The following is a 16,639-nucleotide window of genomic DNA, read 5'->3' on the forward strand; positions in this document are numbered from 1 at the left end:
CTTTTCGTTTTGACTCTCTTCTGACAGGAGTTCAAGGCCTACCTTAACCACCCTATTGTGGGACACTGTCTGAGGAATCTTTGTTTAACCAGGCAAGGAGGTGTTATATTTGTTGATGTTGCAGAATGTTACTTTAACTGTGTAAAGGTGTGTTCCTTTTGTTTATGCTGCATTTGTTTAGTGATGTAAGGATGTGTGTTTAATTGTGTAGAGATGTGTTACATTTGTTTCGCCTTGCCTGCCTAAGGCACCTGATTGGTTTAATAAAGAGCTGAACAGCCAATACCCAGGCAGAAGAGGGATAGGGGCGGCTGCCAGGTACAGAGAACAAATAGGAGGGAAGAAAAAAATCTAGGCTTGAGAGAAGGAAGGAACAAGAAAAGAAGAACGAGAGAAGATGGAGGGAATGAGCGGCATACCTGGGCAAGAAGCCAGCCACAGACGCAGTGAAAGGAAGATATACAGAAGTAAGAAAGGTAATAAGCCCCAAGGCAAAAGGTAGAGAAAGAGAAAGAGGTTAATTTAAATTAAAGAGAGCTGGCCAGAAACGTGCCTAAGCTAGGCCGAGTATTCAAAACTAATACCAAGTCTCCTTGTCATGATTTGGGAGCTGGTTGGTAGCCCAAAAGAAAAAGCCTAGTACAGGACACCCTCTCTAAGGTCCCCCCTTTGTAATTTTCAAGGCCTGATAGTGTCCTCTCAATAAACTGCAGGCAGAGAACCCTGGGAAAATCCCCGCACATTCTTGCTGGAAAACCCACATTGAAGGAACAGAGGCATCTAAGAACCTGGGTAGAACTGAAGTGTCAGTGGGTTATATATGCAGGCTGACCTGCTCACTACGGCTTGGTTTTCCCATCTTAGAGTGGAGAATCCCACCTAGACAGTCTCCCCACAGCAGAAAATGCTCAGGGGAAGCTGACGTGATGGTTTCTTTTCCTCTGAGAGCTTCTGGGAACCTTCACCAGTTTGTTTTAACAATCTTAAACGTTGGTTACTTCTCTCTGAATGCCTTTGTGGTTTCTTTCAGTCGCCTGAACAGAAATGAGTTGTTATGTACAACAGGAATATGTTAGTGTCTCCCTGTAATTTTACACACACACACACACACACACACACACACACACACACACACACACACACACACACTTTTCTGTTTATAATTCTGCATCCCACCTCCTCGCCCTCAACCTTATAATAAGCTCATTCATTCGTAATTCTACTTGCTTGCATGATGTTTTTCAAGTAAGCTAGTCAATGCGGCTGCCTTCCTGGGTAAAAAAGAGAGGTTGTTTAGCAAGGGTCCTGGGAGGAAAGCTGGCTGAGCTGGGAACACAACAGTAGATTTTAAGCCCAGCTAACCCTGAAATGCTCAGGGTCTCGATGGCTCTAGTCCCTCACCCTCTGGACTGCTCAAGCCTCCGATGATGCCCAGCTTAGGGTGAAACAGGCGCTTCGTTAAGAAAACGAAAAACCGGTCTGGGAGTAATTTCTCAAGCACGACGATTGCCTGATTGCACAAACATCGCCTCATCAATTTTCTTACCAATCCGACAGAGGAAGTGGCATCCGTGGTGGTCATGGCGTGAATAGGAATGTGTGTTTGGAACCGCCCGGTGGGGCCGGCTGAGGGAGAGGGGAGGAGACTCTCCCCGCCATCCTGGGAGACCCACGGGCGAGACGGGCGAGAGGACCCCGCAGCGCGGTCATTTCCCACGACCTTTACCCAGTGGGAAAGAGCTGACCCAGACTGAGGGAGCCCGCAGATTTCGTGCGCCCCAGGACTGCGAAAGAAGCACACAGTTCGAGTCTGCAGGGCAAGAGACGAGGACACGCTTGTAGAAGACCTCCTCTCCCCTGCCACCCAGACGATCCACGCTAGTGATCGATCCACGCCAGTGATCGATCCACGCCACCTCTCTCTGGGCTGCTCAGCCCAACACCGGCCTGTCCCTCGGGCACAGATTCTCCACCTCCGACGACTCTCAAGCCGGGGGCGGTCTCCAGGGCTAGAGCACCAGGGTCCTTGGAGGCGTCTTTAAGGCTGCGGTCCCCGCCCTCATCGCCCGCCCGCCCTCCTCCCTCCTCCCTCCGCGAGGATCCAGCGGCCAGGCTCGCGGAGCAGGTGCGGGCCCTCGTATGCGGCTGCCGGGGCCGCGGTGGTAGCGGCGCGGGGCGCTCGCCCGCCCCTTCTCCGGGCCACTCTCGGGCTCCGGCACGCGAGGACATGTCGGTGGTGACTGGCGGCGGCGAGGCGGCCGGCGGGGCCGGCGGCGGCGGCGCGCGCGTCTTCTTCCAGAGTCCCCGCGGTGGCACAGGCGGCAGCCCGGGATCCAGCAGCGGCTCGGGGTCCTCAAGGGAGGATTCGGCGCCGGTGGCCACGGTGGCCGCTGCCGGGCAGGTGCAACAGCAGCAGCGACGCCACCAGCAGGGCAAAGTGACAGTGAAATACGACCGCAAGGAGCTTCGGAAACGATTGGTGCTGGAGGAATGGATCGTGGAGCAGCTGGGTCAGCTGTATGGCTGCGAGGTACGCGGGCACTGGTGGGGGGACAGTCGGGACCTCTTTCGCCCCTCAGTTCCCACCCGGGAATTTTCCGTGGATCTGGCTGCCGAGTGTGCGTTGCCTTTGCTCTTGGGGACCCAACCCCAGAGCGTGTCTCTGCGTGATCTCTCCCCTGGGTGCCCTCTGGCGCTGGGGCGCAGCGCTTGGGACGCCTCTACTTGGGTTCAGCTGCCTAGTACCCAGAGAGCTGAGGGCTCCCTTGATAGCGTGGGAAGAGGGTTGGGTCTGGAGAAGCTCAGTGCTTTCTTCCGAGTTCTTGGAGCTTGTCTGCGCAACCCTAACTACACCCAGTGGGACTCGGAGTGGCTCGCCTTGCCTGCGCCCTAGTAGAGGCTGGGGAAAGGAGAGGCTTAATGAGTGTCCTGATCCGAGGTATCCTGGATTTCTGTGGCGATGAAGCAGAAGGACCTTAATATGCTCAGGGAGAGGACAGGTTGTGGGGATCTCAGAGTCCCCCACAGCTCCTTAAATTGTCCATCACAACCGCAAGACCAATGTTCCCTCTTTTTCAGTCACCCTCCATGCGAGTCCTCACAGCTCTTCCCCAAGGTGCTCATATGGAGCTTTGTTTCGGTTGCTTTGCCTTCCCAAGTTCAGTTACCCCGGTCTATGGGCTCCCAAGAAAAGCCCGAAGAGTGCCTAGGCAGGTGGCTTGCAGGATGTCTCAGGTCTGCCTGCTCCGGGTACCCAAGCTCTCCTCAACAGCACGGGGTTCCCCACAGTTCAGGATGTGAGGTTATGCACAGATCTGACCCACATACATGTGATGTAGAGAGAGAAAAAAAAATAACCAAGGCCAAATGATTTCCTGAGAGTCTTTAGCAACACGGATTCTCAATGAAGTGTTCTACTTCAGTTAGCCGAGTGGAGTTTGGAAGGAGTGAAAGCATGGAGGAGATTAATAATTAAGAATGTGGTTTCCAAGTTAAAGCTAGATTTGCGTTCTTGCAACTGATAGGCTATTCGGCAAAAAATGAAAGCCAGATGAACTCGCTGGTACCAATCCATGTGGGCCATCCTGTTTTCACATATTTTATGGCCTATTGTGAAGACATATTTTCTTTAGCATTCATATTGCGCAAGACAACAGCATTCTCCATCCTGGCTGCCGATGAATGATTGCGATATAATAAAGTTTGACTGTATAAGCAATAAGCTTGTAAAAAAAATTTGCTTTTCTGGCCTCCCTCTCACAAAAAGCCCATTTAGTAGCTTAAGTAAAAACTGGCAAAATTAGACATGATCATGGGTTTTAAGAATAGGAAGTTGGTGAAATTCTTTAAAGCAACAATGTATTTGATTGAGATGGAATTCCTGTTGGATGAATAGATGTGTTCAGTTGTGCCTCTGTAGAATACAATTAATTTTCTTTTATTTCCTGTTGGCCTTTATACTCCATTTTGGGTTTGGAGAAGACCTGAGTTCCTAGAGGAACTATTGTTGAAATTGACAATGCTTCATTAGAGGAACCTTGGGAAAGCAGAGCGAGGTCTACCTGCTTAACCCGACAAATGATATATTCTGCATATTCTTTAGAGTAATTGGTGGTGGGTGGTGGTGAAAGTTTGATGTTCATTGCATTGAATGTGTAGTTTAGACCCCCCATTTCAAAGGGTAAATATGACTTTGAATCTTTTTTCTTTGGAATCTTTTAGGCCGTCGTCCATAACAAACAAATAAAATGTTTATGGAATTATATAAGATGTTCTGCATACATTACATCGTGTCAGTATTTCCCTTCGGCTCTGTCAGTCATTGGAGGCTGGAGGGACAGAAGTCAATCAGAGAGTGTTAGCAATTAGCAGGAACCTCTAATGATGGCAACCCTGCCAGCTAATAAAGAAACATGTGGCCAGGCGGTGGTGGCGCATGCCTTTAATCCCAGCACTTGGGAGGCAGAGGCAGGTGGATCTTTGTGAGTTCGACGCCAGCCTGGGCTACCAAGTAAGTTCCAGGAAAGGCGCACAGCTACACAGAGAAACCCTGTCTCGAAAAACAAACAAAAGAAAGAAAGAAAGAAAGAAAGAAAGAAAGAAAGAAAGAAAGAAAGAAAGAAAGAAAGAAAGAAAGAAAGAAAGAAACATGTGGAGTACTACACAGCCATGGATGGCCTCTTCCCACCCATTTCTCTACTCAGGGGGCTAGCTTCTCTCTTCTGAGTGCATTTTCTTGCTCACCACTTCAAGTAGCTCAGCCTTGGGTTCATGAATGAGAGGAACCTACCCTGGCTTGTAGCTTTGAACCATATGATTATGAAGGCTGGGAAGTATTCTTTTAATATTTATAATTGGAAGCTGGTCATATCTTTCACATGTTTACTGGCACAGCAAGCCAATTGGCTAGACTTCAAGCTCCATACCAGTGAGAGGCCCGTGTTATCTGCTGAGTTGGATAGTAAAGAACACATATTTAATTTTAGAAGGACTTGTACCCAGACAGATCAGCAGTTAGACGAGCTGTCTTTTTGAGGATAGAAAATAATTTCCTTTTGCAGGACATTTAAAGTTAGAAAGGAAGGGAGAAGACACATAGACCTGGCTTAGATTTGGATGGAGAAATTTGCAGGAGCCCATCAACTTTGTTTGGAGAATAATGGAGTGGACATTTGGAGAGCCCTTGTTCGGTCCCCGGTGCTGTTTTAGGCACTTGGCATGCACTGATTCGTTTCCGTTCACGGCACTCCTAAGATGAGAGGGCTCTTGCTGTCAGTGTTTCTACAAATAAGGAAGCAAACTCAGAAGGCTAAGAGGCTTGGACAAGCTCACGTCGGTGGGAGTGGCTTGGGGTAAGGTGCATGAGCTGGGGCAGTGTGACTCTGAGACTACCATGTACCTCCAGGGCCACCTGTAACTCTGTACAGAACAAAGGACTCACAGAGGTTATGTCTCAATATTGGAAACTATGCATTAAGCTAATAGGTGTGGCTATAAATGTGTTCTACCCATATACTTTGACAACCACATCCTTTTAGTGAATTGCAAGGCTAAGTGTGAATTTTGAGTTTTCACATGCCCCAGAGCTCTGAGCTGGAATGGACTTGAGAAAATCATCTCCAGGACTGGGTGTCTTCTCTTTTGGTGTGCACTGCCCCTCCCCCCCAGCACAGTCCTAGCTGGTGGAGGGCATTTGGCCACATGTATTGCTAGACTTTTCTTCCAACATATAGATTCTGGGGACTCAGATTTGACCTTGAGTGTCTTTACCATCTCATCAGTCCACGGTCCAGGCTTTGTATACATCTTTTTTCCTTCCGATGCCCATGCCTCTGGCTTATGCCCATCTAGAAGGAGCTTGTTCTTGTTCTGAAAGCTTCTTGACAATTGATGAAGGAATTCCGGACATATGGGGCATAAGCTGAAACCATGTGGAGGTCCATTTGGTTCCAGAGAGTCTTCAGGGAGGTGGCCCTGCAGGAGTGGAGCCCAAGGCTATGACCCTCTCACCCAGTCCAAGAGTCTTTTGTGTTCACAGATAAATATGGCCATTAAATCCTGCAATGATTGGTTATGTGCTCATAGCTCCTTTTTTATCTTGTGGGAAAGCTTACACAGTGAATTTTGAGCTAGGAATTTGATTGTAACAGAACTGTTAGGTTCAATCTGCATCCATATGTAAGGAATTCTGTTTTAAGGCATTTCTGTTATCTTCCCAACTGTTTTTTTAAGAGCATTTGAAATCTGGCACACTGTCTACCCTGACAAGTGTTGCATGACGGTTTACTGGGTAAATCATGTCATTTTCTTCCAATCTTGCCCAGCCTCAAGGTAACATCTGCATTTCCAGTTTTACAATTTGGTTTGCTTTGAAAATTAAAATCTGTTGCTAAGCACTAATCACTGGGATGGCAGAGTACCCTAGCCATGAACATTCTCCAATGCTGGCTTGTCCTCCACATTTGAGGTCTTTCTGCTCTTTTAAAAGCAGTCTTCTGACTTATTGGCCCCTCCAAAGCTGGTGTTCCAGGCATGTATAACCACACCCACCTTTTCCCCTGGGTGCTGGGAATTTGAAATCAGGTCTTCATGCATACTGAGCAGCAAGTGAGCCAACTCCTCAACCTCCAAGTCTTTAGTTTTTGGGTTGATTGACCTGTGATGATTAGTAGTAATCCAAGATCATACTATCGTTTTTCTTGACTTAATTTGTTATTACTATTTGTGTGTGTGTGTGTGTGTGTGTGTGTGTGTGTGTGAGAGAGAGAGAGAGAGAGAGAGAGAGAGAGAGAGAGAGAGAGAGAGAGAGAGAGAGACAGAGCAGGTGCATCCCATGTGTTATGGCACCCCTATGAAGGTCAGTGGACAACAGGCAGGAATCCGTTTTCTTCTTCCACCGTGGGTTCTGGGAATTGAGCCTGAGCTCTCAGGCTTACACCACAAGCACTTCCACCCCACGAGCCAGCAAGCTGGCTATTATTTTTAAAAATTAAGAGAAATCATTACCATCACACAGACGTGTCAAATGTACAGATTAGCATGTTCCACTGTGACCTTTCCGTGTTTGTGTTGATGGTGTCTCGTGGCCCCGTGTGGCCCGCAGGGTGCAGCTGTGTCAGTGCGTTCGCGCTCACGTTCAGGAGAGACCTGTCATTTTCAGCCTGAGTCCTTGTTCTGAGCACACCGCTCTCCTCGCCAGCATCAAACTAGCCTGCCTTGCTGCACCACGGGCATCTCAGCCGGAAGACAGAGCTGCTGCCTAGGCCTGAGTCTGTGGGGCACACGCTGAATCCTCCTTTGTCCGGGGATTTAGGAATGGACTTTACTGCTTTGTTATTATTTTTTAATCACCACAAATGCAACCTACAGAGAGTACTCAAGTGTGGAGATCTCTGTGACCTTCACAGGTAGCAGAGAGAGCCCAGGGAGGCAGGGAGGCAGTTCAGTTCAGCAGGACTGGATAGCTGGTGCTGGATCAAACTCTGAGAGTCTGACCCCAAGTGGCTTATTTTGGGCATAATTAAGCACAGATCAATTTGGTGAAAATTATTCTGGTGATGATTAATTTTGTGTGCACAACAAAACATATATAAATCTCCTCGAGGAACAAAGTAAGCTAAATACAGATAAGACATGGCTATGTTGAAACTCTTTGTAAAGTCCATAAAGACAGGTTCTATTGATTGATTGCGGAAAGACAGATTTATGATAAGCATCTGGAGGAGGATATGGTGTTAGCTCCAGCCACACAGACATCGCACACATCATCGGGCTAGAAAGAATGTCCACTCCAACGTTCCCTGTGGAAAATGGGTTTTTCATTTCCTTCCCTTGAAGGAACAACCCCGTGTGCCTAACATTCCAGGATCCCCTAGTGCATGTCTGTGAGAACAGAGTCCTCCAGGCCCCCTATACTAAGGAACAAATTAAACAGGCAAAAACAAAAGAAAACAAAAACAAAAACAAACTAAGCAAAACCAAAACTATGGATAAAAGAACTCTTAATTTCCAAAGTAAGGAAAGAAAACCACCCTTAGCCTGTGTGATAGTTGATATTGATGATCAGTCTGCCAAGATTTAGAATTGGAGACAAACTCATGAAGAGTGTCTTATGAGGGTGTTTCCAGGGAGATTCAGTGGATAGTGGGAAGACTCAATCTGAACCTGGACATCCGGGGTCCTGGGATGAATAAAAAGCAGAAAGCAAGTGTAATAGCAGCATTCATTTTTCTCTACTCCCTAACTCAACGGCAGTGAGACTAGTCACTCCATATTCCCACCACAATGGACTGTGCCTCCTCAAATTGTGAGCCAGGATAAGCCCACCCTTCCTTAAGTTGCTTCTAGTCAAATATTTTGTCACAGTCGTGGGAAAAGTAGCAATCACGCCTCCCTTTAGAGGTGTGAGGAATGGGTGGAACCCAGGTTAGGAACTTATGCTCTGTGGCTCAATTAACTTGTGTTCACACCGTTGCCCCTCATTTAGCAGGTCAATGAGATTAGACAATTCCTTTGATCTCTTGAGCCCCCCCCCTTTTTTTTTACCCCTTTCTTTCTCTGTGTTGTAGGGTTCGTACTTGGTGGAGGCCTGGCCGGCAAAATAGCAAGTATAGTATAGTAATTGGTGTGTGTCTGCTGTTGTCATTGGCTTTATAACTGGCCACTAACTGTGGGTGACACTCTGTGATATGGGGAAAGAGAACTAGGAGGCAAGAAACAAGGTGTTGATGTCAATTAAATGCTAAGCTTAGGGGAAGCATGTACGCGCCCACTGTAGACAGGGTTGTGCGTATTTTAACCTGAACATAAGCAAACATGTTCTAGAGCCTTCCTGATCTTAAACATTTTGGTGATTTAACTACTTGAAAGCAAGAACCATGTTAATTTTCATTGTTTGTCTCTAGTAAGACACAATCCCTTAACTTTTAAGGATTTGTTTGGATGAAAGAGAAAGGACTAACTGACCTTCAGAAAGTATTTAGAAAGTGTACTGGCTGGTTTTGTGTGTCAACTTGACACAAGCTAGAGTCATCAGAGAGGAAGGAGCCTCAGTTGGGGAAATGCCTCCCTGAGATCCAGCTGTAAGGCATTTTCTCAATTAGTGATCAGTGGGGGAGGACCCAGCCCAAGGTGGGTGGTGCCACCCCTGGACTGGTGGTCCCCAGGTTCTATTAGAAAACAGACCAGTGAGCAGTAAGCAGCACCCCTCCATGGCCTCTGCACCAGATCCTGCCTCCAGGAGGCTGCCCTGTTTGAGTTCCTGTCCTGACTTCCTTCAGTAATGAACAGCAATGTGGAAGTGTAAACCAAATAAACCCTTTCCTCCCCAACTTGCTTTTTGGTCATGGTGTTTTGTCTCAGCAATACAAACCCTACCTAAAACAAAGTCATGGTGTCTTAGTATTAGAATTAGCTAGCAATGTTTCTTTATTGTAAAGAAAAGTCCATTTATTGTTTTGTTACTGTAACTCATATCTCATCTTGCATCCTTACTGTTGTATTTTGGCATTGGAGATACGCACGCGCACACGCACGCACACACACACGCGCACATACACACACACACTTCATGGCTCCAAACGGTTATGTCAAGGTGGCAGTAGTGCCTCATGGCCTTGTACACTTAAACTGAGGGACTGCGTTAAGAAAGTCAACCTTCCACGGGTCTCCAGGCTGCCCTTGGGGACCCAGCCATGCTGCTCTGCCAGGCCCACCTCCGTGTCTGCTTCTGATGTCTTCTAGCCTCTTCTTCTCAGTTTGCACACAGCCTGGCCTAGCCCTGGACCGGAGGAGTGGGTACTCAATGATTTTGAATTTTATTGTCTGTGCTTTCTCTGCACGGTTTCATTTTAATTCCTCTGTCTCTCATTTCCTGCACGTGGGTATTTCTTTTTTAGGCTCTTGTTATCTCCTCCTTTCTCCACTGATGTCTTCTTAGCTGGTGTCCCGGGAGGCTGCTCCTGGCACATCTCTCCACTGACCATACTTTGTGTCTGTATGGTCAGCTCCTTTTTCCACCCACACTTGCAATCTAACTAGCTTGGAAATTGAAATCTTTCTCCTCTGTTTAAAGTAGCTACCTCCATTTTTTTTTCCTACCAACCAAAGCTTCTCTTTTTCCGCCATGTATCCTGTCTTTTTCTTTCCCTTTCTATTTTTTTTTCCAGGTCTTTCTCCACCCATGACACTTACTTCTTTCAGCCACAGTAATATCTGATGTCAGCTCCCACTACAGCTGGCCTGAGGACCGCCTTGTGTCTCAGTCGATCTGGCTTTGCTTGGGCCCGGGACTTTGATTTGACCTTTGGCAGGATAGACAGCTCATCATTTCCTTCTGAAGTTCTCTCTTGTCCCCGAGTGTCTTCAGGCAGGTCTGTCCCTGCTTTCATCCTTGCACTTGTATTGATTTCCCCATTCCCAGAGCCTTTCTGAGTCTGCACTGTGTCTGCCTCCACAATGACACCCCTTGTCGCCCATCTCCATCCCCCACTCACCTCTTTCTCTGCCTTTTCATTCGTGTGTAGTCTTTCTGGGTGGTGTGACTCTCCCTACCAGTGCCTCCAGTTGACATCCATCTGTTGACAACTTCTAAATCTGTCTTTTTTAGCCTGAATTCCAGGCATCTTCGAGGCACTTTTAAACGGACATCTTCCCCAGATGCCTCAAGGGAGGCTCGTGGCCAGCTGTCTGTGAGGGCGTTTTTTCCGTTCTTCTACAAATTTGCTCTTCTTCCTCAGCTCCCTCTGTGTCTTCATCGCTGTTCCAGGAAAATACGTGGCATCCTTATCTCTTGTGCCTCCCCAGCCTGACACACCCAGTAGTCCCAACGTCTTGTTGGTGCTTGTTGCTGAGATTGTTCTTGTCTAGTTTGTTGACTTCTCCCAGCTACCACCGCGGTCCAGCATTTTCTCGTTTGTCACTTGCTTTACAGCAAGGGCCACTTGTTTCCCTTAAATTTACCAATGCCACTGCCACCATCAGCACCCCTCACCACAGTCCTCTCCACTGTCCCATCCTAGGCCTTTCTAGGCAGTCCTCTCTACTGTCCCATCATAGGCCTTTCTAGGCAGTCCTCTCTACTGTCCCATCCTAGGCCTTTCTAGGCATCCCTTTTGACTACCCATCTCCTGCTCTGCTACACCTTTGTGAGGGTGGGTTCTTGTGCCTTCTGCTGCTCCCATCATTCACTCTCCTGGCTGCTCCTGGGTGTCCCTGCTATGGAGTAACGGTGCCTCCTTGCCATTAATTGCTAGGGTGACATGTTTACTTCTACATTGATGGTATTTGGACATGGGGCTTTAGGGAGATGACTGTGTTCCATAAGATCATGAGAGCACACACAGCCCCTTTGGTGGTCTTAGTGCTCCTAGAGGGGGATGGAGAGATCAGAGCTCTCTTTCTGCCCTCTTCTAGTTCACCAGTACCTCCTTGCTCTGTCCTAGCAGAGGGCTCTCAGCGGGAAGCTGGCATGCTGACACTCTCTCTTAGACTTCTAGCTTCCAACAGTGTGAGAGGTAAATGGCTGCCATTTAGTTCTAGTCTGTGGCACTGTGTTGTGGTAGTCAGAACAGGTCCCCAAATGTCCCATATCTGACAGTGGAGTGAGAGAGGTCTAAACTGGCCCTTCAGAGCAGCGGTGGCATTTTTGGGCTTAGTTCATATCTTAAATTAACTTCATTGATATCACATTGCTGTGCCCACTGGGAAACCTGCTCTTTCATTGTTGACTTGAAGTTACGGTTCTTTTGTGTGGCTGTAAATGATAATTGTGTGTTCCTTTGAACCTGGGAGCTGGAGGAAGTTGCCATGAATAAAGGACAGATGCATGGAGGATGAAAGTCTTCAGAGGAGGCAATCACAGGTTAGCACTCTCTCCTCTGTCATTGGAAGCTCTTGGTATGCCTGAGGAGCTGCCCTATTGCACTGGAATGCTAATGATTGCTCGTGCTCTGATGGGGTGAGTGCCTCCCATCTCTAAGGAGGATTCCGAGTAACAGGGGCTCACTTGGTTCTCCATAGAGCAAGGAATGAAAGCCCCAGTTTCTGTCTCTGCCAAAAAGTTCAGGCCAATAAACTCTCACTGCATTTTTCTTAGTCAGCATTGATGCTTTTCGGAAACCTGTTCCAGGGAGACAACAGTGTTGTTTTAGTCTCTAAAACATTGTTTTCATGATGGAAGGGGGAAACGGTAAAAATGGGGCTTTTCTTTTTTTTTTTTTTTTGGTTTTTCGAGACAGGGTTTCTCTGTGTAGCTTTGCGCCTTTCCTGGATTTCACTCTGTAGACCAGGCTGGCCTCGAACTCACAGAGATCCACCTGGCTCTGCCTCCTGAGTGATGGGATTAAAGGTGTGCGCCACCACCGCCCGGCAAGGGGCTTTTCTTTTTTGAAAGACTCTCTTAAGGTAAATATGGGATGAACTGTAGAGGTCCCTCCTTGCCTTCCTACCTCCCTGCCTTCCTCTCTTCATTCAGCAGTTACCTTATATAGATCAAAGGAGAGGGATGGATTCATTACGTTTCTTGTTCCTTTGACCAGATAACTGAGAAGCAGCATCTTAAGGAAGGGAGGCTTGCAGTTTAAGAGATACAGTCCATCACGGAGGGGAAGGGATGTCAGCAGGTGGCTCCGTGGGTGGCAGGAGTATGCAGCTAGAAAATCTCAGGTCTTAGAACAGGAAGCAGAGAGTAGACAGGAAGTGGAGCCAGCCTGTACAACCTCAAAGCCCACCCTTCAGTGACTTACTTCCTCCCATAAGGCTCCCCCTCCCAAAAGGTTCTGAAACCTTCCAAAATAGCACCACCAGCCTGGGACCCAGTGCTTGAACATGGCAGCCTCTGAGGGACATTTCACGTCCAAACCACACAGGGAATGAGAAGACATCATCCTTCTCAGACACGCAAGGGGGAAGAGGAGGTTGTCAGGAAGCCATTGTAGAAGAAGGAAGGAATTCTACACCGTTGAAAGTGTATGACATCAGGACCCATGTCTTGCTCCCTGTGTGGCGATGAATTTGTTAATACATTTATTCAAATCATTGTATCTGTTAGTAACTTCTTCCTTTAGCCCCAGCCAGTTTTCCAGGGAGGATATGACAAATTCGTTGAAGTTATAATGCAAATAACCTGAACTGATTTAATTATCTTTCATCTTAGTGGGGAATGTCAGGTCTCAGGGAAGGGAAGGTGAAGCGTGAGCACGTGAATTTGGGAGATGAGTGCTGCAGGGCAGGATGTGTTACTCGTGGGCAGTGGAAAGCTCCCTGGCCTCTCTGACATCAAATCAGGCTTTCTCATTTTCCCATGGTGCAGTGGGAAGGGCCCTGGACACCTGAATTCTCTTCTAGCCAGGCTGTTGTTTATCAGCTTACACCCTTGGGAAATCATTTTCGCCATTAGGTTTTATTTTCAGATTTTCTTTCCTCATGTGAAAATTAAAAAACAAAAACCAAAAAAGTAAAAAAGAGGGAGGCCTGTGTCTTTGCAGTTCCGACCTTTAGAGATTTTCCCAGAAACCTGGCTGTGCATGGGGGGCGGGGGGGGGGGGATTTATTGCTGGAATGGTGATTCCAAAAATGAGAAGCAGAGACTCTGGCAAAGTAGTTCACCAAACAGCCAGTCAAGAGATGCAGCCTCTAGTCATAGTAGGAACAGAGCTGTCCTGTCCTGGGCATGGTGCCTCAAATTAGGATGTGAATGTAAGGATGAGATTTTGTGTGTGTGTGTGTGTGTGTGTGTGTGTGTGTGTGTGAGAGAGAGAGAGAGAGAGAGAGAGAGAGAGAGAGAGAGAGAGAGAGACAAAGACAGAGACAAAGAGACAGAAACAGAGACACAGAGAGTGAGTGACAGCCTCACATAAAGGTCAGTTTCACCTACAGTGTCTCAGGGACCACCCACCATGTTTTTTGAGACAGAGTCACCTGTTAGGGACACCAGTTGGCCATTGAGCCCTAGAGAATCACCACTTTTCATCTGCCCCGTGGGGGGAATATACAAACATACCCCACCACATCTAGCTTTTTACAAGGGTTCTGAGGCTCAAACCAGAACCTTATGCTTGCATGGCATGACTTTCTGAGTTATCGCCCCAGACCCATTGAAAACCATTTAAAAATGGTTTTTCTTTCTCCCTAAAACAGCCCCCAATGATCAGCTTTTGAGTTAAATTTGAAATCTGACAGTACAGAGACTTAGCATCATCCTTGCTACTTTTTTTTCCTTGAATTTAATTGGGTTAACCTTTAAGAAGAGCGACATATTTGACTTAAACATTTTTAGGCATATAACATACAATACTGGCTGTCAGTGGTGGCCTTCTCTGTATTTGTCCTTTACCTTGTCAGCTCACAATGAGGTAATGGTGGCATTTGTTTTAACTTGAGGGAAGTTTGAGTTAAGATATAAAATGAGTATCAGAGAAAGAAAATCACACACACAAAAAAACTTAAGGAATAAAAATTCAAAAGGTAAAATGTACAAATTGGTTTGAATAGGAATATGAAAAAATTCAGATTAAGCAAATTAATTTGTGCTGGGGAATTTTATAGTTAGTTTTAGAATTAACATGACAGGGTAATACAAAGAAATTAGGCTTTATTGTGGTTATTATGGTGGTTTGAAAAAGAATGGCCCCCATAGACTCATAGGTTTGAATGCTTGGTCTCTATGGAGTGGTACTATTAGGAAACGTGACCTTGTTGGAGTAGGTGTGGCCTTGTTGGAGGAAGTGTGTCACTAGGGATGGGTTTTGGGGTTTCAAGTGCTCAAGCCAGGCCCATTGTCTCTCTCTCTTCCTACTGCCTGCCATCCGGATATAGAACTGGGCTACCTCTCCAGCACCATGTCTGTCTGCATGCCATCATGTTTCCCGCCATGATGATAATGGGCTAAACCTCTGAATCTGTTAGCCAGCCCTAATTCAATATTTTTCCTTTATAAGAGTTGCCATGGTCATGGTGTCTCTTCACAGCAATAGAAACCCTAAGTAAGATAGTTCTGGTAGGATGTGGGAAGCAGAATTTGTTACTCTTTATACTGTGTATTTGTTTTGCTTAATGATGGGATCCTAAAGTATCATCAGATAATATCACCCAAACCCCACTAAAACTTTGGGATATAAATAGTTAGCATATTTTTAAGATGAGAAAATAAAGTTCAAAGGGCCTTCATGGCGTGTACAAGCTTAATCGATCCAAGGAAAGTGTGAGGAAAGGGCAAGTGCAGCCACTGTGGACCTCAGCCTTACTCTCCTGCCTCTGATATGGCCACGAATTCTAGCATGTTTGACCCTTCCGCCAGGCACGTTTTTCTGCTATATGTCTGATACATTTTCCAAAGGACTCTGTCTTGGTTGATTGATGGGATTCTGTAATTTCTTTTTTTTTTTTTTTTTTTTTTTTTTTTTTTTTTTTTTTTTTTTTTTTTTTGGTTTTTCGAGACAGGGTTTCTCTTGTGTAGCTTTGCGCCTTTCCTGGAGCTCACTTGGTAGCCCAGGCTGGCCTCGAACTCACAGAGATCCGCCTGGCTCTGCCTCCCGAGTGCTGGGATTAAAGGCGTGCGCCACCACCGCCCGGCGGGATTCTGTAATTTCTTAGATGAGCCATTTCAACAATTTCTTTAGGGGAAAAAAAATCTGAATTTGTTTGCTCTGAAATATACATCACAATGAGAAAACTGCTTATTTCTCTGATTACCAGTTTGCATCAGTAGTTAGCAATAATAGATCCCATGCTTTCCATCTAGTTAGACAGAATTGGCTATAGGCTCAGTCTAGTTTGTGGTTAACAGCTAGAAGCTCACTTTAGTCATTATTATTATTATTATTATTATTATTATTATTATTATTATTATTTTGCAGTGTTGGGGACCAAATCAAGACCATTCACATGCTACTTGTATGCTTTGCCACTGAACTACATCCTCAACACCCTGGAAACTTACTATGATTAAGCCCTAGGTTACAGCATGTATTTTCTCCTTCATATCTGAAAGTACAAGATATTATCTTTGATGGACAGAAATGAAGTGCGAAAACTCCTTAAACTGCTTGCTGATATTAGTAGACACTTTTGTTTAGGTCCCTCAGTATCTGTGGCCAATGATCTGTTCATTTCTTTCTCTTAAATTTTATATGCAAGTGTAACTGGTGTAACTGGTATAGTTACTTTCTCTATAGTTTCTGCTCATATTAACAGAATTAAATCTGTTTAAAGCAAGGTAAGGTGCAGAGTCTTCAGACTAAAAAAAAAAAGGCTTTTCTGCCAAGTTCCCATGAGCAAATACTCTACAATTCTAATTAGTCGGCTGAATTCTTGTGTTTGTACTGGGTGTGGCAGTTGCCTGACAAGTCAAAAGCAAATGAGTCATTGATTTGGTGCTAAAACACGACTATGCTTGCTACAATGAAAGAACCCTACAAATAGCACAGCTCCAAGAACAGCATGGAGTGTCTCTGGTAGACAAGTGCCTTTTGTTCAGCTAAAATATTCCATGTCTTCATCAGACTCCAGGAGGCTAAGAACTTAGCAATCTCGTACCGGAAGCAGTTTGCATAGTCAGATGTTTAGTGAATGCAACCTGTCTGTTTTTGGATAAACAATCCATCACCTAATCTAGCCTGAGACTTTGAAAACGGTACCTTGT

The 16,639-nt window shown here is 46.2% G+C and overlaps 1 protein-coding gene across 1 annotated transcript in view; it reads left to right on the forward strand.

Moving 5' to 3' along the window:
• Positions 1–1,921: 1,921 nt before the first annotated feature.
• The window catches only part of Ppp1r14c (protein phosphatase 1 regulatory inhibitor subunit 14C), a 95,800-nt gene continuing 81,082 nt past the window's right edge, over positions 1,922–16,639 (forward strand). Inside the window, exon 1 of the mRNA XM_006978099.4 lies at positions 1,922–2,530. Within this exon, the coding sequence (XP_006978161.1) occupies positions 2,228–2,530 (303 nt within the window). The 5' untranslated portion in view covers positions 1,922–2,227. The remainder of the gene's footprint in view (positions 2,531–16,639) is intronic.

The sequence above is a fragment of the Peromyscus maniculatus genome, chromosome 16, assembly GCF_049852395.1.
Source record: "Peromyscus maniculatus bairdii isolate BWxNUB_F1_BW_parent chromosome 16, HU_Pman_BW_mat_3.1, whole genome shotgun sequence".
Lineage (NCBI taxonomy): Eukaryota > Metazoa > Chordata > Mammalia > Rodentia > Cricetidae > Peromyscus > Peromyscus maniculatus.